At 39.2% G+C, this 23107-nt stretch overlaps 1 protein-coding gene across 3 annotated transcripts in view; it reads right to left on the reverse strand.

Annotated features, from left to right (window-relative positions):
• Positions 1-7710: 7710 nt before the first annotated feature.
• The window catches only part of GABRA3 (gamma-aminobutyric acid type A receptor subunit alpha3), a 250190-nt gene continuing 234793 nt past the window's right edge, over positions 7711-23107 (reverse strand). For 2 of the 3 annotated variants that reach the window (XM_032264162.1, XM_032264160.1), the window contains one exon: positions 7711-10018. In XM_032264162.1, the coding sequence (XP_032120053.1) occupies positions 9683-10018 (336 nt within the window). In that variant the 3' untranslated portion in view covers positions 7711-9682. The remainder of the gene's footprint in view (positions 10019-23107) is intronic. The other variant, XM_032264161.1, reaches the window with a different exon arrangement.

Genomic DNA, 23107 nt, shown 5'->3' on the forward strand with positions numbered 1-23107 from the left:
CTGACACTCATGCCAAGGAGATTTTCAATAAATATCTGTGAGTGAATGTGTCCTCTTCCATTTATTACATGAAGCACAACAGAAGCCGGTTTGCATCTGGCAAACAACCATATCCAGTTCAAAGAGTTGTTGTTAGTGCTTAACACTGTAACTGGCACCCAGGAAGCACTCAGTGAATGACAGTTTTCAGTGTTAGTATTGTCGTTGTTATCATTATCCCTTACAGTCCATTCATTTACTTAATTAAACCCTAAGTTGCTGTGTAACTCCTTCATCTTGCAAATTGTTCTGGGTTAATTTTTGGAGAAACCAGTCTCCATCATATTCATTTCTTCACTCAACAATCATTTCCTGAGCCTTCTACTATGTACTAAGCACTGTGCTGGTATCCAAATATGGAGAGATAAAGAGAAAGGTGGAAAGAAGGAAACTCAAAAACCAAATATATGTCAGGAATTTAATTAATAATATTATCTGCTCTGTAAACCAGTATCCCTATTTTCACAAGAGCAGATATTTTCCCCAGGAAGATATTTTATTTCCAGAGAACAACCAAGATCACTTTTTTTTTTTTTTAATTTTCAAAATAAAGAAAATCATAAATTACCAACCCATATTGGAAAGCATATAATTTTGTTGAGAATTGTTATACTACCTTACACTTTCCTCTGATCTGATTGCAGCTCAAGGGATAAACATGAGCATGTCAGTCAGTATTTATCCTGTCAGGCACTGGGACTTTGGGACTTCAAAAGCATTGGATTTCTCTCCCCCAATACCTACTTTGCTGCTATTTGCATCCCAAATGCATATCACAACATTTCCTTCATGTAAACAATAAATACCATTTCAGAATACCTTGTACACAGACACAATTGACTTCACTTCTGATAAATGTGGCTGGAATCCTAGAATATCTGGCCCCAAAGGGCCCTTAAAGTTCACATAGCTCAACATCCTCATTACACAGGTGACTATTTGAGACCTAGAGATGTGGAGGGCCTATTTCAAGTCAGGAACAGTGTTGGGCTTAGATGTATCTCCTACGTAAGTAATATGGTTTGGCTGTGTCCCCACCCAAATCTTATCTTGAATTGTAGCTCCCATAATTCCCAGGTGTTGTGGGAGGGACCTGGTGGGAGATAATTGAATCATACTGTCCTCGTGGTAGGGAATAAGTCTTATGGGATTTGATGGTTTTGTAAGGGGTTTTGCCTTTTGCTTGACTCTCATTCTCTCTTGCCTGCCATGTAAGAAGTGCCTTTTGCCTTCCACCATGATTGTGAGGCCTTCCCAGCCACATGGAACTGTGAGTCCATTAAACCTCTTTTACTTTATGAATGATCCAAAACTTGGGTATGTCTTTATCAGTAGCATGAAAACAGCCTAATATAATGTAAATGGCACTTACAGATTCCAACCATGTTTCATATGCAATAGCTCATTTAATCTTTGTAGTCATCCCTGGGAAAGTTTTATTATTATGCTTATGTTACATAGAGGTTAAATGACTTGCCCAAGGTCACACAGTTGGGACAGTGGTATATCCCAGATTAGAATTCAGTATTCTTGTCTCCCAGTGCCTGTGTCTTATTATCATTCACACTTGCTTCAACCGCCACCAGCTTTTTCCCCTGATCGTGTTGGTATCTTATTTTCCTCATGGATTTTGATAAAGGCCAGTCCTGATACAAGCCTCTTACATGGCCACCTATTAATACTTACAAGAGGAAATGGCCACCTGCCCAAGATTCAGACCCTGCTATATCTATCATCATGGCTTCTTGAAAGGGATTGTAGTGTGTCCATATCCTAAAACTAAAGTGTCTAGAACTGAATATCAGCTGAAGTAACCATAGACCAGAGCACCAGCCTTGGGCAACCTACCCCATTGACCTTGATGTGAAGGACGTCTACTAGTGGCATTGAAGCCTTGAAAATTTAGCTAATCACAGGACATCAGCTCAGCATGGATATTGTTTGAAGAAAGCAGGTAGTTTCAGGGTCAGTAGCAGCTTCTGACTATAACATGGAGGGAATGTGGTGACTAAGGAGACCTTGGATTTCACTAGTACTAATTCCACTTGGAGTTCACTAGCTCTCCACTTTGCCAGTAAGAATTCATTAAACTTCCTTAAATTTCTTCCTATCAAGAGGCAGGGAGATGATCCGTATAATTCTAAGCTAGATCTGTATTTCAGAAAAGAGGCACAGCTTGAAGTATATAAAGATCCTAGAGATGTTACCCAACATGACATGTGCATGTATAAAATTTCCTTTGCTGGAATGCAGAGTTTTAAGCCTCCAGCCTTGTACAGCTTTCAGTGTTATTCTGTGGCTATAATAAAACTGAGCAGGCTGCAAAAGGACCTAGCAATGTTGTTGTTATCCTTCATGCACCTTTGTGCATTTTATTTGACCCTTCAATTATCTGAATGAGGACGTGTTTGCTGGACAGCAAGGGTGAAGAGAGGCTTCACGAATGGGAAGCTCGAAGACTCTGGGTCTTCAGGAATTTGTCTTGGAATGGAGACACCAATCACAAGAGCCAGGAAGTGGCTTTCCCCAAAGCAGATCACGTGTGTTGCTAACACCTTTCTGATCTTGTCAAAGCCAACCTTCTGAAATCACAAGTCATCAAAATGATGGCATGCAACCAGATTCTCAGGTACATGACATGTTGTGTCTCTCTTACCACCTTTTAGGTCCAGAGCCATTATACTCATCATCCACCCCAATTGGTAGAATGTCTGGGTAGTCAGTACAAATACACTTTACTGTATATCTCATTACAATTTCTCTCACTTCTGGTCCTTTGTGCATCCTGTCTGGAATACTCATTTTTTTATTGCCTGATAAGTTCTGAATCATCTTTTGAAACCCAGCTCAAAAGTTATTTTATTCAATAAGTATTTGCTAAGTTTAGATTCTGGTTTTGGTCCTATACTTGTGTACGAGGACAGCTCTCCCTCATGGTTCTTAGTCTAGTGGGAAGTTGCAATGAAACATGGTGAGTGTTGGGGTAGTGAGAGCAATAAGGAGTGGAATAAAAGCACATAACATGGCAAAGCATCTAGTCTGGAAGAACACAGGCCTGAGAGATGTGACTTTTCAGGTGAGAACTTGGGGGTGAGAAGAAGTCAGCCAGTGAAGACAGGGAGAAAATGAACATGCTATACTGAGGAAACATCCTGCATAAAGTCCATGAGTTATATTAGGACTTGATGTTCAGCTGATGTGGTTGATGCAATGTGAATGAGAAGCAGGCATTGTGAAAAGAGGAAGTTGAGGAGTGAACAGGACCATGTCACATAAAACTTTGAAGGTGAAGGCTAGAGTTTGAATTTTAGTCTATGTGCAGCAAAATGCAATTGGAGGATATTCAACAGGCAAGTGACATGATCTGGTTTACTATTTAAAATGGCAGCTTTGTAGTGATCCAGGTGAGAGATCATGATGGAGACTTGGACTGGGGTACAGGTAGTGCAAGTAGGGAGAAGCAGGACTAATACGGATTTAACTTGGAGGCTGAGCTTTCAAGATTTTCAGATGTACTAGATGTGAGGATGGGAGAGAGGGGCCAAGAATACCTCATAGGGTTTTGGCCTCAGCATCTGGGTGAATGATCATCTTATTTATTGACAAAAGAATGACCAAGGGAAGAACCATGAGAGTGGAGAAATCAAGAGTACTGTTTTGAACTTGTCAAAAAATGTGATGTGAAAGAACTAAGTAAAGGTACTAATTTGGCAGTCATCAGCATAAAGGCGATGTGGTGGGGTTTTAAATTATTATATATCTATTTATTTATTTTTAGAAATGGGGTCATGCTCTGTCCCAGGCAGAAGTGCAGTGGCACAATCATAGTTCACTGCAACCTCAAAGACCTGGGCTCAAGAAATCCTTCCTTCTCAGCCTCTTGAATAGCAGTTTTTATACACATCTGCAAAGTCTTTGGCCCTCTCCACCCTTCCTCTTGACTTTGCTCTGGCCTTAGGCATGCTGCATGATTTTCCAGGCTGGGCCAATAAAAACCATGCAGCTTCCATTTGTTTCTAGAGATGTTTGTTATGAGAACCCAAAAGCTATGCTATGAGAAGTCACAAAGAAAGGCAATGTATAGAAGCTCCAGTCAACAGTTCCAGATGAACCTGTCCTTCAACACTCAGAGCCAAGCTGCCAGACATGTGAGTGAAGGCCCCTATTCCTCACTGTGGATCCCAGGACTTCTTTTAACTTCTTAGTTTAGGACTCACATTTTGTCCTGCTGAATAGGACTGGAGCTAGGCAACTAATACTCCTACGTCTCACCACAGAATCCCTTGCCACATGGAGCTGGGAAGTGGATCCTCCAACCCCAGATGTTCTAGTCAATTAAATCACCTTCTACTTGTTTGAATCTTCCCATCTGTGACTCTAGGCATCATGGATCAGAGACAGGCCATCTCTGCTGTGCACTGCCCACATTCTTGACTTATCGGTACAGTAATATTGGTAAAACTTATTGTTTTGCTTTGGAATAATTTGTTATCCAACAAAAGATAATGGTTATATGTGGTAACTGAAGTCATCAGGAGAGATGAGAGCACTCAGTGAGAGTGTGGAGAGTGGAAAGAGAACAGGGAAGACAGTGGAGGTAACTTTACTGGAAGGAATTTGCCTTTAAGAAATGAGAGAAGTTAAATAGGAAAAACATGAGAAATGGAAAAGTGGCAGAGAAAAAAAAAAAGCAGGGATATCAGGAGACTGTGGTGCTATGAAATCCAAAAAGGACACTTTTAAGAATAAAATAGTTTTCAACAGTGTCAAATGCTGACAGGTCAAGTAAGATAACTGGAAAATGCCTTTAGGTTTTAGTAACAAGGGCAGTGGTGACTCAGCAAAAACAGCTTCACTGAGAGCAGATAACAAAATTAGAGTTCTTTGAGAAGAGAGGAGCAGAGGTGAAGAATAAAGGAGAGATTGGGCCTTAGACAGAGGGAGACCACTTTTTCCTGTGACAGCAGAGAAGGGAGAGCTTGTATATGCAGATCCCAAGAGCTCTGTCATAAGAAGTCTAGGGAGTTCCCTTCTAAGAATTTCTGTTCTCCCCTGAGCTGAAACTTTAGAGAAAAAAAAAAAAGAAAAAGAAAAGGAGGAATGTCTGTTTTGTTTCTGCTCTTTGCTCTCCCCTTCCTGGCACTAGCAGCCCCTTAAGCTCCTCAATCTAAGATACAACTTTTCCCGTGCTAATACTGGAGTTGGGCCACTAATAATCCTGTATCTCATCACAGGAGACCCTGCCACATGGAGCTGAGGGCAAGGATCTGGGTGTGGGATGGGGTAGGGAGGCTGGGGAGATCAGTTAGACCTGAGAATTCGACCTTCGTATTTTCAGGTTTAGTCTCCTGGTTGTCCTTACTTGCTATCTGATCAAATTCTTTTGAAGTTGCCAACTCTTCCAAGTTATGTAACAGGGAACTAAAAGATGGGATTTGTGTTCCTGGAATGGGCTGGTGTGAGAGCAGCAGCACAATCAGTGGGGAGTGGGCAGGATGTGGTAACACTTAAGGGTAGCTGCCGGGTACTGTGTTGACTTGGCTCTGATCAAAATCTGGTTTTACTAATGGGGAAACTAGGTCTCAGCTCAGGGCAGGGACTTGGCCAACATCACCTAGCAATTATGATGGGATTGAACCCTGGCTGAAACCCAGGTATCCATTTTTTCTCAGTGCTTTTCCCATGATACCAAATTGTTGGAGCTGAGGCAGAAAGAAGGCAGCACAGGTCTAGGTTTCTCCTGTCATTTCAATAGCATGGATGGAACTGAAGAACCTCGTGCTAAGTGAAATAAGCCAGACACAGAAAGACAAATACTGCATGATCTCACTTATATGTAGAATCTAAAAACAACAACAAAAACCTAACAAACAACGCCCTCAATAGTTGAATAGATAGAATTGACTATAGTAGTCTTTTCACTATGTATATGTTTATCAAAATATCATGTCATACACCTTAAATATATACAACTAAAAACAAAGAAAAGGAAAGGTGGGAGGCCCCAGAAAGCACCTTTCCCATCAACAAAGGCAAGCATGTTGGGCCTTATTTCAACAGATGGTCACATGATGAATGTTCTCAGGGTAAAGGGAGTTTGTGTATTTGAAAGCTTTGAATCTGGAAAGGAGAGATCCCTGACTCTGCTTCCAATTCTAGGGCACATTTAACAGAATTTCCCCCAATTTCTTTCTTCCTCTTACTTTCCCCTTCCTAGTTCCATCCCCTGCTGGACCTCTTGCAAAGATTCAAGGCCTGGGTAGCCCTCTGAAGGTTATCATAACACAGACACATCCTGGATAGGCCTGTGGGCTGTGCTTGAAGCTTTCAGATGGGTCTGGGGCTCAGTCATGCTTTCCTCTCCTGCCTTCAGTACTCTAGCACAAGAAACTTATAGATCGTTAAATGAACCCCTAGATTTAAAAGCCCATAGGAGCGAACCACTATTTCATTAGGGAAAAGCTAAATAAAGTGGCTTAAAATAGAGCACATTTATTAGTACTACTTTACAAGGCTGCACATTGCATTTGTTTGTTTCTATTAGTCTCCTTTCATCATGATGTGGCTAGTCTCCTCTCCAACACTGCCATGAAGAAACACTCCCACGTGTAGCTCTGGTCTAGATTCCCATTCATTTAGTCAATAAACATTTACTGAAGGCCTACTATGTGCTAGACATTCTTCCACTAGCCTCTAGACTGACACCCTCAATGAACTGCTGGGGATATCTCCCTCATGCTCTGAATACCATAAATACTCAAGTCCAAGAATACCAGTCCCAGCCTGTGGCAGGGTTTCAAACTCTAGGACAGCTCAGCAACGCATTTACTGATGGGAACAGCTTGAGCTTTCCCCTAAGACTAAAGAAATAGTTTTCAAAGACAAAGCAGTTTCAGAAGGTTTTGAAAGAAACAGCAACACTTAAATATTGGTATCAGGCAATTTTACAAAACAGGCTGCCCCCTGTCTGTCACGTGGTTGTTCTGGGGTTGTGACTGAACTGGCCAGGGACAGTGGGATTGCTGCAGCATTAGGACATTCATCAGAGCTGGAACATTAATTGAGTGTTAGATGGTGCAAGTCCTTGCTTTTACTTCAGATAAGAAAAAATTGTATGTGATTTGACATACTCTCCCAAGATTTTTCCCATCCCTTAGGGGCCAGTGATTTCCTCAAGTAGATCTCATGAGATCATTTCCCAAATTTATTCTAACTCTGTAAGAAATAAGGGTCATCACCCATTTCCCAACACATAGCTCAACTAATAAAATACTTACTCTCAATTTGCCTAATAACTATTGCCTAAGGGAACTATTGCCAAAGGGAAATAACAATCAGTTGAAAAGATAAATCCTTTAGAATTGCAATGAAAATGCATTTCTCTATTTCCTGGGAGTGGGTGAATTTAGCAGAAGAAGCAGTAGTGCTGTTTCACAATATTTCATATTGGGTAATGAGACCCTCGAGTCAATCAAAGCTATGTTTTCACACGAGTTCCATTTTGGATCATTGCAATATATTTCTTGCTCTGGAGGCACCTTTTTTCCATCTTATTCTAATGGTTGTTAAGAAGTGGAAAGTAACGGTGGCATGAGATTGGGGGTGAAATTCAAGAACATAGTACTGTCTGTGTTAGGCAAAGAGTGATCAAAGAAAGTTCTGCGGACGAAGTACAATTCAGAAAGGGTTTAATAAACAGCAGCTAAACATTGCACCAAAGCATTTGGAAACACAATTTCTACAGAGAGGCAAAGGTCAGGCTTCCATTCTAAATTCCTTAAGACAATCATTAACAGCCCCCCCCCCCCCCCCCCCCATATCCCCACATATCCACAAGACTACACTCTTCTAGTCATGAATTTACCTACAGACACAGTCTTAGGAATAATGGGACTGGCATGCATTATCCCAGCAATGGCAAGGAAGCAGGGGACAGGGAAAGGATGGATGAAAAGGCAACCAGCAGCTAATGATACACCCCTTAGGAGCTTTGTTCAGGGGATGGGCAGGGAGAATCCACTTGTGGTACACTCTGTGGCTTTACGCTGGGCTTCTAGGATACTCTGGACTAGTGCAGGTATTCAGATCCAAAGTGGCTGGGGCTGCCATCATGAACAGTCTCATTCTCTTGGACTAAGTCTATTAAAAGTGATCTTCTTGAGTGACACATTGTGACTTTCTAAAAACCTCTTTGGTACCCAACCAAGTTCCACTAATGACCCAGAAGGCCTGCTGAGATTGTGCTAATTCTGAGGTCATGGTGGACCTGGCTTCTCCAACTGTTATTTTTGCCTTTGGAAAGGGGCACATGATAGCTCTTTATTAAAGACACTTGTAAGGAGCCTAGGCAAATCATTCAAACTTCTGGGATTCAGTTTATCTACCTTATAAAAATTGCATATTTATGCCTGTGTCTTTAAATCACATTAAGATTAAGAACAAATGGCCTCTAAATGATATATTATAAAATTGGTAATAAAGTTAATGATCTAGTTGACTCAATAATTATTTGTATGAATTTGTAATTCACACCTCACAGATTCGGCATCAACAGAGGACCAGAGGTTCCTGATATGGTGGGAGAAAAATGCCTGGGCCAGGATGTGGAGTGTGGAGTGTGAGAAAGAAAGAATTTGACTTTCATCTGCCAGTAGCCCTCTCTTTGAGCCAGATGTCAATCCTCAACTATCATCCATTCCAAACCTCTTGCCTAATCCTTTATAGGCTAGTTGTCTTAGCAGGGAGGTGACTTTTGTATCTCTCCCATATTTAAAAAAATTATTTTTTAATCTAGATCACTTTGTTTCTACTTGCAACTTTTTAATTTAAATAAAAAATACTTGATCATGTTTTCCTGAAAGGTTTACAGGTGGTAATGATTCCAAATTAAGTAGTGCCCAGTTGGCTACAAGGGGGTCAAAGGCAGTGGGGGAAGAAGACTTTTCCAGAGGAGAGATATACCAAAGAGGGGACTATTTTCCTGAGGGGCTTGATGTGGTAGGGCACTAGCCATCTTGGTGCTAGGCTGGCACAGCTATTTCTATTTATTTTGGCCATACATGGTAGACAGTGGTTAGTATCAATTGTCCCCACTAGTTTCCAAACCATGAAATGGGTTGGGAGTGTAGAACTGGCTCCCACCTTTGCTATTAGTATTTATGCCTAGTAGGCCTTGCTGAAGGCAGGGGAGGTGGCAGGCAGGATCACATGGCATAGCCCAACCTGGCTGCCTAGCAAGTCAGAGTCATCTGATCTGGATGGCCAGTCAACAATTCTCCTCGTTCTGGGCCTCTCAAACAGCCAAGGGCTCCACTACAGAGAGTAGAGTCTCTTGTTCTTTCTGCAGTGGGCAGAGTGCAATAAAATACATGCAGTGCCCTCAGCTGAGTGAGACTGGCAGACTAAGATGAGCAACTGGACAAATGGCAGTGTTTGGCTTTGATGGGTGTATACTGAGCAATGTTAGAGGGACAAGTAACTTTTCTGTAGTTATTTTTTTCATAGAGATTCATAAATATGAATTGAGAGTCAAGGCTTGGTAAAAAGAAGAATCCTGATATACGTGAAGGGGAGCCCTGGGGTTTGGGTGCCTGGATGCTTCATGGGGTATACAGTGCTCTGGTTGCTGCACTGCCACCACTATCTACTGTTTGCGAATCATGCCCTTGATAGCTGACTCCCGGTTGACATATGTGGCCCAATAGACCAGATTGAATATGGCAAAGAGCACAGGAAAGATGATGCGGGAAATTTTGTCAACCTTGCTGACACTGTTGTAGGTCTTGGTCTCAGTCGGGCTGTCCTGCACATAGGTGGCCTTGGGTGAAGAAATGATTGTTGGGGTTGAGGAGGCACTGGGAGCAGCGCCCTTGGAGATGGTGGAGAATTCAGTGTCCTTGGCCAGGTTAATGGGATAGGTGGTCCCCACGATGTTGAAGGTGGTGCTGGTTTTCTTTGCCGGGGCTGCTGGTGTTTTCTTCTAGAGGTCAGGAAAAAGAGTAGGGGAAAGGGAGAAAAAAAAAAACAAAGCTAATTAATTCGTTACACAGAGAACCTTCAGAGGCTGCAGGGAGGAGGAGCCATGAGGGAAGTTAAGAAACAGGGCCATGTAGCCAATAGCACTAAATAGCCAGTTTTGTGTCAAGGAATAACTGAAGATAAGTATGAAAACAGAAAACTTGCATCATCCTTGCTTACTAGCTATGTGGCTTTGGCTAAGTTACTTTTCCTCTTCATGCCTCAGTTTCTTCATCTGTAAAATGAGGATCAAAATAATTTGCAGGGTTGTTGAGAGGATCAGATGAGAGAATGGTGCTAGAAATCACTGATAAGCTGTGGAATGTTGGTCACATGTGGAAACTTATATGTCATGTGATTTGATCCTCAGAGCAACCCCTATGAAGTAGGTGGATGAGATTACTCCCATTTGACAGATGAGAAAACTCAGCCTCAGACTAAGTGACAGAGCCTAAATTGGAATCGGGGCTCCTGACTTTTATCCAGGGCTGAACTGTGCTGCTTTCTGTAGGCCCCAAACACTTTTTGGTTACCCGAATAATAACTCCAAAAGGCCGTGACCATCAAGTGGCACATCTCCTGTGAGGAAGAGAACTTGGTGAGTCTGAGAAGTAATTTTGTCATAAAGACAATACATACCATGGCATGTTGACATGCATCATTACCACAGCGTCCCACCCTTCATGCAGTGTAACTGTTCAGCAAGCTCAGAAGCAGGCCAACGCTTTCCACACAGCTATGTAAAAGATTCTTTGACACAGCAAAGGCAGAGACAGATGGGGAGTTGCTATGGCACTGCCCTTTGGGCTTATTTTTCGGAGTGAAATGAACCCAAACACCCAGTGGGAAGCAAGCACACACACATGCCCATTTGTTCTCATGTATATGAACTTGTGTATACAGACAGCCTCACAGGGGCTCCCTTGATGCAGAAGAGAGAAGAGGAGACGGTGCTTAGGCCTGGATACGAATAGAGAACCTGAAGAACAGGAGAGGTCAGGGGAGCAGGCCAGCCCCAGCCCCAGGCCAAACGTGGAGGCCTAGCTCATAGTCTATAGATGGTTTGTTGCCTCATTCCTTACTCTGGCCTTTTCTTCCTTCCATCCCCATTTGGCTCTAGGGAAAAGTGGGTAAAAATGAGCTTCAGAAATGCCCTAATTTCACACACCTCATTAGTCTACTCTTTATGTTACTTTGCTTCCCAGAACCCAGGCTTCACTTCTTCATTTCTTCACTTCATACTTGTTTTCTTCATGTGTTTCTCTATTTCCATCCTCTGTTGCTGACCCCTGTCCCCTAATCTCTTATACATCTTTTCTTCTTAACTTCAGAGTCCCCATCACTCTTATTTTTTCTCCTTTAGATGTCACTGCCATTTACTATCATGATCCTAATAACTTTTGCCCAATATTTACTGAATGCCTACTGGGCCAAAAACTATGCTAGGTACTTAGAGATAAATGGAAAGGGTAAAACATGAGCCCCTGTTTTCCAGGGGCTCACACTCCAGTGTGAGAGAAAGCCTTTTAAGCACATCATTGCCATTGAATATGATCGGACTTCTCAAAGATCTGGGCCAAGTGCTATGGGAATTCAGTCAAAGGAGGGACAAAGTACCTGCAGGCATTGGAAAAGGTAGCTCAAAAAAGGCAATGAAGTTTATTGTCTGGTCACAAATGATGAGCAGGAGCTCATCAGATGAGCATGCGGCAAAGGCCAGTAATGGCCAAGGATACTTTATCTATTTATTTTAGAGACATGGGTCTCACTCTGTCACCTGGGCTGGTGTGCCTTGGCATGAACATAGCTCACTGTAGTCTTGAACTCCTGGGCTCAAGTTATTCTCCCGCCTCAGGCTCCTGAGGAGCTGGGACTACAGGCATGTGCCACCATGCCAAGCTAATTAAAAAAAAAATTAGAGATGATGTCTCATGATGTTGCCAGGGCTAGTCTTCTACTCCTGGCCTCAGATGATCCTCCCACCTTGGCTTCCCAAAGCACTCAGATTACAGGTATGAGCCACTACACCTGGCCATGGGCACTGTTTTTTGAGAGCTGACAAGAAGTTTACTGTATCTGGGTCACAGTGTGCACAGCAAAGAGATGCGGAAACTGACGCTGTGTAAAACAGGCAGCAGCAAGACCCTGAAAGGCCCTATATGCTATGCTCTCTTGCTCTGTCTGCTTATTTTGGCCTCAGTGTTTTCAGTCATGAAGGGGAAGTGCAACAGATAAGAGGATGTTGGTTTAAGTAAATTGAGCAGTCTGACTAATAGGATATTTTGAAAGCAATATTCTTTCTCCCTGAAGATTGCAATCACATTGTTACAAGTGGAAGGGGGACAGAACTCTAAGACTTCTAAAAATCTTGTAAATTATTTAAATACTACATGGGACTCATTTATAATTAGCAAATTCATTGTGTGAATAGAGTCCTGCTGATAAATGTCTTTGCTATTAAATAAAAGGGTGCTTTACTTGTTTGCCCACTTGCTTATTAATTTGCATAATAATCTCTTTTTTTATGGGTAGACCAAAAAACATAAGAAAGAAAGAAAAGAAAAAAAAAAAAGGAAAGAAGATGTTGCCCTGACTTTTCTAGAAGTTTTTAAATGTTATTTCACTTATCCATCTTATAAACTGGCTATGATCAAGTCTCTGAAATAATGATTCTGAACAACAAAAACTTTTTTTTAGCTCCATAGACACTTTATGTTCTATAGATGGGGAGAAGCAGAAGTCAAATTAATAACAGATTTTTTAAGTAATAAGAGAAAATTACCTTTTAATTTCTTCCACCATTTTCAACATGACACATTTCAATCAGCTACTATAATTTTTTATCTAAATCATCAATGAAGAAAATCAAAGCAAAATTTGACTGTCAAGGAAATAGCAAAAGGAGCCATAGATTAATGGTTAATATTTACACATTTCTACACCTAGTTTTCCAATAATTCTCCTTGATAGATACAGACTGAGATGACTTAACTTTGACCAAATTGCCATTCTATTCCTACCCCCTGGCCAAGTATCTGGCTCTTAGGCACATGATGGATGTTTACTGAATGAAAAAATACCCACCACTGAAGACTATCAATGTGATTTCAGGTTTGTTTCTCCTGAGTCTTGACCTTTGCTGCATAGCATATCTCCGAAGTTCAGCCTAGGGTAATTTCCTCACCAAAATGTGGAAATTGACTCCTCCAAATTTCCCAAGGAGTTTGAATCCAGAACAAAATCACCTTTCCTTCTAAAAGTCTATTTCATGTGGGTTTTATTATGAGGCAATGAAAACTTTTATAGGGAAATACATGTCCCACTCAAGAGTCTTCCTCTGATGATACTCCTGTCAATTGCATCTAAAGGTGAACTCAACTGGAACCTCAGAGTATATACTTACACAGTCCAGAGCCTCTGTGTCAGCCCCCTTATAGGCACTCAGCTTTTCTGAGCTCATTTCCAGAAGTGGGGCAAAGCAATGGAATATATGCTATGTGGGATTCAAAGATGAATAAAACCAACAATAAAAAACCAAACAACTCAATTTAAAAATGGACAAAGGACTTGAGTAGATATATTTCCAAAAAAGATTTGCAAATGTCCAACAATCACATGAAAAGATGCTAAACTTCACTAATCAGAAATGTAAATCAAAGCCACAAGACTCCACCTCACATTAGAATGGTTACTACCAAAAAAAAAAAAAAAAAAACCTAGAAAATAACGAGTGTTGGCAAAGATGTGGAGACATTGAAACCCTTATGTACTATTGGGCATGTGAAATCATGCAACCACTATGGAAAATGTTATAATGGTTCCTCAAAAACTTACAAATAGAATTATTATATGATTCAGCAGTTCCACTCCTGAGTATATATCCCCCAAATTAAAAGCAGGGTCTCAAAGAGATATTTGTATACTCATGTTCATAGCTTCATTATTCCCAATAACCAAATGGTGGAAGCAACCCAAGTGTTCATTGAGAGAACAATAAACAAATGTGGTATATACATACAATGAATTCATTTAATTCACAATTACTCGACCTCACAAAGGGAGGAAATTCTGATACATATTACAACATAGCTGAACCTTGAGGTTGGTAAATGAAATAAGCCAGTCACAAAAGGATAACTGTTATGTGATTTCACTTCTACGACAAATCTAGATTAGCAAATTCATAGAGTCAGAAAGTAGAATGGTGGGTGCCAGGGGCTACAGCAGAAGGGAATGGGAAATTCTTGTTTAATGAATACAGAGTTCCAGTTTTGCAAGATGAAAAGTGTTCAGGAGATTGCACAGCAATGTGAATGTATTTAACATGGCTGAACGACACAATTCAAAATGGTTAAGGTAGTGAATTGTATGTTATATATATTTACCACTATATGTATATACATATATGTACATACATGTACACATATACGTACGATGTGTATATACATGTGTACAATAAATCGAGACCCTGCCCTCAGGAAAGCCAGTTTAGTGAGGAAGGTTAATTAAAATCAGAGAGAATTAAAATATAAGGGAGGGGAGAAAGCACAAACTAGAAACATTCAGAGAGGCATAAATAATGAATCAAAGGAGTTCAAGAGAAGAAGGAATTTGGAATGGTCAGGTAAGTCAATGGAAAGGAGAGAAAATGCAGATGGAAGAAAAATAATTACTTGTACCACTTTCCTGAAAAGGTGGGGGATATCTAGAGCAAAAGTGTGGAATTTCCCAGGTCCAGATCATAGCTGATAAAGAAAGAATGAAAGAGATTAGATACTGTCTATATTTTGGTGGAGTGAAAGGAACACAGTAGCTTGAGGGAAATCTCATACAATGGCTCTTATATTCCCCATGAGGAAGGTAAAAGAAATAGTCAAGATTTAAACTAGCTTTTTTTTTTTTTTTTAGATGGAGTTTCACTCTTGTTGCCCTGGCTGGAGTGCAATGGCACGATCTTGGCTCACCACAACCTCTGCCTCCCAGGTTCAAGCGATTCTCCTGCCTCAGCCTCCCTAGTAGCTGGGATTACAGGTATGCGCCACCATGCCCAGCTAGTTTTGTATTTTTAGTAGAGGTGGGGTTTCTCCATGTTGCTCAGGCTGGTCTCGAACTGCTGACCTCAGGTGATCCAGTGCCTCAGCCTCCCAAAGTGCTGGGATGACAGGAGTAAGCCACAGTTCCCAGCGAATTTAAACTAGATTTTGTAGGAAATAGAACACAGAACTAATTAGGAACAGAGAATAACTGCAGGCATAGGTTGAAGGAACAGTAGAATTCAAAAATATACTTATAAATGTCACCAATCCATCAATAGCTATGTATTTTTTTCAGAGAGAAATAAAGGACTTGGATTGAAGTGACTAGAGAGGTCAATAGTGCTGGTAAGTGACTGCAGTGATACACCACGGGACCTATGCTGGATATAGAAGCAAGGAAAACAGAGGAAATCATCCATTTATTAAATATTTTCTGGGTATCTACTATGTGACAGGTTCTGTTCTAGGTGCTTGGGGTGCTGGAATAAATGGCAAAAGCACAGCTCCTGCCCTAAAGAAGTCCCATTCCTGTAGCGGGGGGAGGGTATGTAATAAACATAGAAGCAAACAAATACATAAGGCAATGTAATGTCAGGAGGTAGGAATTATCATGGAAGCACATAAAGCAGAGCAGTGCAGAAACAGATGAATGCTAGTGAGAGAAGGTCTGCCTGAGAAGGTAAGTAGAGACCTGAACAAAATAGGAAAGCAAACTGTGTAAAGATCTGAACAGCAAATATTCAACAGAGAAAGATTGGTAATGACAAAGTACCTGGTCTTGAAATGAAAGTTATTTGTTTTTGCAGTCCTAGTCTCTAATAAAAAAGACTTTAAACCAACAAAGATAAAAAGAGACAAAGAAGGGCATTACATAATGGTAAAAGGATCAATGCAACAAGAAAAGCTAACTATACTAAATATATACTCACCCAATACAGGAGCACCCAGATACATAAAGCAAGTTCTTGATGACTTACAAAGAGACTTAGACTCCCACACAATAATAGTGGGAGACTTTAACACTCTACTGTCAATATTGCACAGATCAATGAGACAGAAAATTAACAAGGAAAACCAGGACTTGAACTCAGACCTGGACCAAGCAAACCTAATAGACATTTACAGAACTCTCCACCCCAAATCCACAGAATATACATTCTTCTCAGCACCACATCACACATACTCTAAAATTGATCACATAATTGGAAGTAAATCAACAAAGATCAACAAAATAGACCACTAGCCAGACTGATAAAAGAGAAAAGAGAGAAGAATCAAATAGATGCAATAAAAAATATAAAGGGTATACCACTACTGGTTCCCCAGAAATACAAACTACCATCAGAGATTACTACAAACAACTCTGTGCACATAAACCAGTAAACCTGAAAGAAATGGATAAATTCCTGGACACGTGCACCCTCCCAAGCCTAAACCAGGAAGAAGATGAAACCCTGAATAGACCAATAACAAGGAGTAACAGAGTAAGTAATGGCCTAGAAGCAGCAGGAGGGAATGGAGGTGTGGTTTCCACTTGCAAGGCAATAGATTTGTAAGGAAACAGTCAAGTAGTCAGTAAGGTAAACAGAACAAAACAGAGAGGAAGGATTTTGGATTTATCTCTCCTGTGACACTTAGCACTTGGTCCTGTATCAGTGCTGTGTGTGTATATGTGTGTGTGTGTGTGTGTGTGTGTGTGTGTGTGTGTGTGTGTACTTTTCTTAGACCATCAGCTTCTGAGTGCTGGGACCATGTAGTTTAGTTTTACATGCCACAGATATTCCAGAAATAATTGCAATGGGTGTTGTTTTTTTAATTGAGACTGTGATTACTGTCAGGCCACTTATACCTATGGCATAACAAGGTAGGAAGACCACCAGTTTATGAGTAAAACTTAAGCAATCTTGAATATTACTTACCCAACAAAGAAATAGAAAGGGGTAATTTGATTTGTAGCTACATTTGCATGAATAACCTATAGACTTAAAAGCCATTAAGGACAAGAAACTAAGCTTTTCCAAGATTTGGAGAGAATTTGAATGTGTTCTCCACTGTAAAAAAGATAAAATTTTATTCTAGAGCATTTGAAAATAAAAAAAGAGAGTCCAAGATTTACTATTTTTTTGCAAAATTTAGACAAGAAGTTGTATAAATTTTACAAGTAGTTCTAAGAATAATTTTCTTCTTTTAAAATATTGAGATTTCTTTTTTTATTTAAATTTGCTTTAATTATTTTTAATGTTGAATAACTTAAAGTAGTAATGGACATAGTTTTAAAAATTGAACTTGAAAGCTTATAATGAAAATTAAGAAATTCTTACCCCAATGCACCCAAATCCGTTGTCCAACCCCTTGTAGGTATTTATTTTTAATTCTTGTAGTTGATATTAATCCTTCTGATAGTCATTTCTATACTTTTATATATTTATACTGCTACCAGTTTTGCTTACTACCAGTTGTCTTTTCATGATAAATAATGATTTATTTCACTTATGTAACCCTTTCTGCATCCTGTACTACAATTATAGCAAAATTTTTAGTTATATCAATGACCAGTGGTTATATCATTATAAATGATGATATAAATCTCTCTAGTATCCTTCTGCAAACTGGACTGGTTCCTCTGCAATTTGCTTGCTGCACAGCTGTCACTTTAGTATTTCACTTTTTATAATTTTTTTATTTTTATTCATTTTTAATTGACAATGAAATTGCATATATTTATCATATACAAAATTATGTTTTGAAACGTGTGTACATTATCAATGACCACATTGAGCTAATTAATGTATGCATTACCTCACACACTTATCATTTTCTGTGGTAAGAACATTTAAAATCTACTCTTAGCAATTTTCAAGAATACAGTACATTGCTATCAACTACAGTCACCCTATTGTACATTAGATCTCTTGAACTTATTATTCTTATCTAAGTAAAATTTTGTATTCTTTGACCAACAACTAACCCCCAATCCCAGTCCCTAGTAACCACCATTATACCCTCTGCTTCTGTGAGTTCAAATTTTTTAGATTCCACATGTAAGTGGCATCATGTAGTATTTTTCTTTTCTGTGCCTAGCCTGTTTCATTTATCATAATGTCCATCAGGTTCATTCATGCTTATGTAAATGACAGGATTTCCTTCTTTTTTAAAGGCTGAGTAGTATTCCATTGTCTATACCACATTTCCTTTATCTGTTCATCGGTTTATAGACACTTAGGTTGATTTCACATCTTGGCTTTTGTGAATAAGGCTGTAATTATTATACAAGTACAGATACTTCTTCAACATACTGATTTCATTTTCTTTGGATATATATCCAGTAATGGGGTTGCTCAAACACTTAGTATTTCTATTTTTTTTTTTTTTTCTTGAGACGGAGTTTCGCCCTTGTTACCCAGGCTGGAGTGCAATGGCGTGATCTCGGCTCACCGCAACCTCCGCCTCTGGTTTCAGGCAATTCTCCTGCCTCAGCCTCCTGAGTAGCTGGGATTACAGGTACGCGCCACCATGCCCAGCTAATTTTTTGTGTTTTTAGTAGAGACGGGGTTTCACCATGTTGACCAGGATGGTCTCAATCTCTTGACCTCGTGATCCACCCGCCTCGGCCTCCCAAAGTGCTGGGATTACAGGCGTGAGCCACCGCGCCCAGCCTAGTATTTCTATTTTTAATTCAGCAACCTCCAGACTGTTCTTCTTAATAGCTATGCAAATCTACATTCCCACCAACACTATGGAAGGGTTCCCTTTTCTCTAAATCCTCACCAACAGTTACCTTTGGTCTTATTGATAATAGACAATCTTAAAAGCGTGAGATGATATCTCATTGTGGTTTTAATTTACACTTCTCTGATGATTAGTAATCTTCAGCATTTAAAAAATATAACTATTAGCCAGTTGTATGTCTTCTATTGAGAAATGCCTATTCAAGTCCTTTGTGAATTTTTAAATTGGGTTATTTGTTTTCTTGCTATTGAGTTGTTTGGAAGCTAATATAGTTTTTATATTAGCTTCTTATTAGGTGTGTGGTTTGCAAATATGTTTTTTTATTCTAAATGTTGTCTCTTTCCTCTTAGAACTAGTAAATAAATTTAGTAAAGTTACAGGATACAAAATCAACATGCAAAAATCAGTTGCATTTCTTTATCAACAATGAACTGTCTGAAAAAGAAATCATTGTTTCCTTGGGTATCCAAAAACTTTTTAGTTTGGTGTAATCTCTTTGTACTCTCATTGCCTGTGTTTTGGGATCATATCCAAAATATCTTTGTCTGGACCAATTTCATAGAGATGTTTTTCCCCAGTGTTTTATTTTAGTAGTTTTATAATTTCAGGCATTACATTTAAACCTTTAATCCATTTTGAGTTGACCTTTGTATATGGTGTGAGGTAAGGGTCTAATTTCATTTCCCTGTGTTCGTTTCTCTGTGTGTGGCTATCCAGTTTTCCCAACATCGTCTACTAAATAGACTGTCCTTTCTTCATTATGTGCTGTTGATACTTTTGTGGAAAATCAATTAACCATAAATGCATGAATTTATTTCTGGATTCTCTATTGTGTTAAATTACTCTATGTGTCTGTTTTATACCAAGCTCTTTTGGTTACTATAACTCTAGAGAATATTTTGAAGCCAGGGAGTATGATGTCTTCAGCTTTCTTCTTTTTGCTCAAGATTGTGTTGACATTCAGAATATTTTGTGGTTCCACGTAAATCTTAGAACTGTTTCTTTTCTATTTCTATTAAAAATGGCATTGGAATTTTGATAGTGTTTGCATTTAATCTGTACATCATTTTAGGTGGTATGAACATTTTAACAATATTAATTCTTCTAGCCATGAACACTGGATATCTTTCCATTTATCTGTGTCTTCAATTTCTTTATTTGATGTTTTATAGGTTTAGTGTACTAGTCTGTTATCTTTTTGGTTAAATTTATTCCTAAGTATTTTATTATTTTTTGTACTTATGGTTAATGGGATTGCTTTCTTGATTTCTTTTTCAGATAGGTCATTGTTGATATAGAAATGCAACTGATTTTTACATGTTGATTTTGTATCCTGCAACTTTGCTAAATTTATTTACTAGTTTTTTTTGTTTGTTTGTTTTGTAGGGTCTTTAGGGTTTTCTATATATAAGATCAGGCCATCCATATGCAGGGACAATTTAACTTCTTCCTTTCTCATTCGAATGCCTTTTTTTTTTTTGTACTTAAGGTTCTGGGGTACATGTGCAGATCATGCAGGACTGTTGCATAGGTACATACATGGCAAGGTGGTTTGCTGCCTCCATCCCCCCATTACCCACATCTGATATTTCTCCCCACATTATCCCTCCCTACCCTTCTCACACCCCGCTGTCCCTTCCCTAGCCCCTGCTAACTGACCCCAGTGTGTGAGGCTCCCCTCCCTGTGTCCATGTGTCCTCATTGTTCAACACCCGCCTGTGAGTGAGAACATGTGGTGTTTGGTTTTCTGCTCTTGTGTCAGTTTGCTGAGAATGATGGTTTCCAGATTCATTCATGTCCCTACAAAGGACATGAACTCATAGTTTTTTATGGCTGTGTAGTATTCCATGGTGTATATGTGCCACATTTTCTTTATCCAGTCTATCGTTGATGGACATTTGGGTTGGTTCCAATTTTTATTTCTTTCTCTTGTTGAATTGCTCTGGATAGGACTTCCAATACTGTGTTGAATTGAAGTGATGAGAGTGAACATCCTTGTGTTCTTCCTAACTTTAGAGAAAAATCTTTTAACTTTTTACCATTGACTATAATGTTAGCTGTGGGCTTGCCATATATGGCCTTTATTGTGATGAGGTACATTTCTTGTATATCTAATTAGTTAAGAGGGTTTTTTTTTAATCATGAAAGAAAGTTTAATTTTGTCAAATGCTTTTTCTGCATCTGTTGAAATGATAACTTGGTTTTGGACTTCATTCTGTTAATGTGATGTATCACATTTATATATTTGCATATGTTGAACCATACTTGCAATCCTGGTATAAATCCCTCTTGGTCAAGGTGAATGATTCTTTAAAAAAAAAAAATTATGATTTAACCCTTATATCTATTGCCTGTTTATGTATATAAAGTTAATAGTACATCAAAAGAATAATTCCTCAGAACTTCTGGGGAATTTTTCTTTTGATGTACTGTTAGCTTTAGTTTGCTAGAATTTTGTTGCAGATTTTTGCATTCATTTTGTTGATCAGGTATACTGGCCTGTAATTTTCTTTTCTTGTAGTATATTTGCCTGTCTGGTGTGAGGATAATGCTGGACATATAAAATGAGTTTGGAAGTATTCCCTTTTCAATTTTTTTTGGAAGAATTTGAGAAGGATTGGTATTAGTTCTTCTTTAAGTGCTTGGGAGAATTCAGCAGTGAAGGCATCAGGTCCTGGGCTTTTCTTTGATGGGAGATTTTTTACTACTGACTCATTTCCTTACTCGTTATTGGTCTGTTTAGATTTTACATTTCCTCATGACTCAGTCTTAGTAGGTGAAGCATATCTAGAAATTTATCATTACTTCCAGATTATCAGTTTGTTGGCATATAATTGTTTGTAGTAGCCTGTTATGATCCTTTGTATTTCCATGATATCAGTTGTTAACTCCTCTTTCATTTTTTATTTTTCGAATTTGAGTCTTCTTTCTTTTTTCTTAGTCTAAAGGTTCATCTATTTTGTTTATCTTTTCAAAAAAATCAAGTCTTAGTTTTAATGATATTTTCTATTTTTTTTTAAGTTCCCTATTTCATGTATTTCGGCTCTGATCTTTATTCTTTGCTTCTTTCTAGAAGAACTTTGGGCTTAGTTCTTCTCTTTCTAGATCCTCAAGGCATAAAGTTCTATTGCCTATTTGAGGTCTTTATTCTTTTTTGATGTAGGCGTTTATTGCTATAACCTTCCTTCTCAGAACTGCTTTGGCTGCATTTCCTAAGTTTTGGTACATTGTATGTCTATTTTTGTCTCAAGATTTTAATTTCCCATTTAATTTTTTCTTTGACCTAGTGGTTGTTCAGGGGAATATTGTTTAATTTCCATATACTTGTGAATTTTCCAAAATTACTCTTTTCTTTTTTTTAAGTTTTGTGTCCTACTTTTTTTTAATTGTACTTTAGGTTCTGGGGTACATATGCAGATCATGCAGGATTGTTGCGTAGGTACATACATGGCAATGTGGTTTGCTGCCTCCAACCCCCCCGTCACCTATATCTGGCATTTCTCCCCATGTTATCCCTCCCAAACCTCCCCATCCCCTGTCGTCCCTCTCCTAATCCCCCCAAGAGACCCCAGTGTGTGATGCTCCCCTCCCTGTATCCTTGTGTTCATTGTTCAACACCAGCCTATGAATGAGAACATGTGGTACTTGGTTTTCTGTTCTTGTGTCAGTTTGCTGAAAATGATAGTTTCCAGATTCATCCATGTCCCTACAAAAGACATGAACTCATCATTTTTTATGGCTGCATAGTATTCCAAGTATTCCATGGTGCACATGTGCCACATTTTCCTTGTCCAGTCTATCACCGATGAGCATTTGGGTTGGTTCCAGGTCTTTGCTATTGTAAACAGTACTGCAGTGAACATACGTGTGCACATGTGCATGTGTGTTTATAATATAATGGTTTATAATCCTTTGGGTATATAAGCAGTAATGAGGTTGCTAGGTCAAATGGAATTTCTATTCCTAGGTCCTTGAGGAATCATCACACTGTCTTCCACAATGGTTGAACTAATTTACACTCCCACCAACAGTGTAAAAGTGTTCCTATTTCCCCATATCCTTTCCAGCACCTGTTCTCTCCAGATTTTTTAATGATCTCCATTCTAACTGGCGTGAGATGGTATCTCAGTGTGGTTTTGATTTGCATCCTTCTAATGACCAGTGATGATGAGCACTTTTTCATATGTTTGTTGGCCTCATATATGTATTCTTTTAAAACGTGTCTGTTCATAGCCTTCACCTACTTTTGAATGGGTTTGTTTGTTTTTTCTTGTAAATGTGCTTTA

Source organism: Sapajus apella, unplaced genomic scaffold, assembly GCF_009761245.1.
Source record: "Sapajus apella isolate SASKATOON/1434 unplaced genomic scaffold, GSC_monkey_1.0 scaffold142, whole genome shotgun sequence".
Lineage (NCBI taxonomy): Eukaryota > Metazoa > Chordata > Mammalia > Primates > Cebidae > Sapajus > Sapajus apella.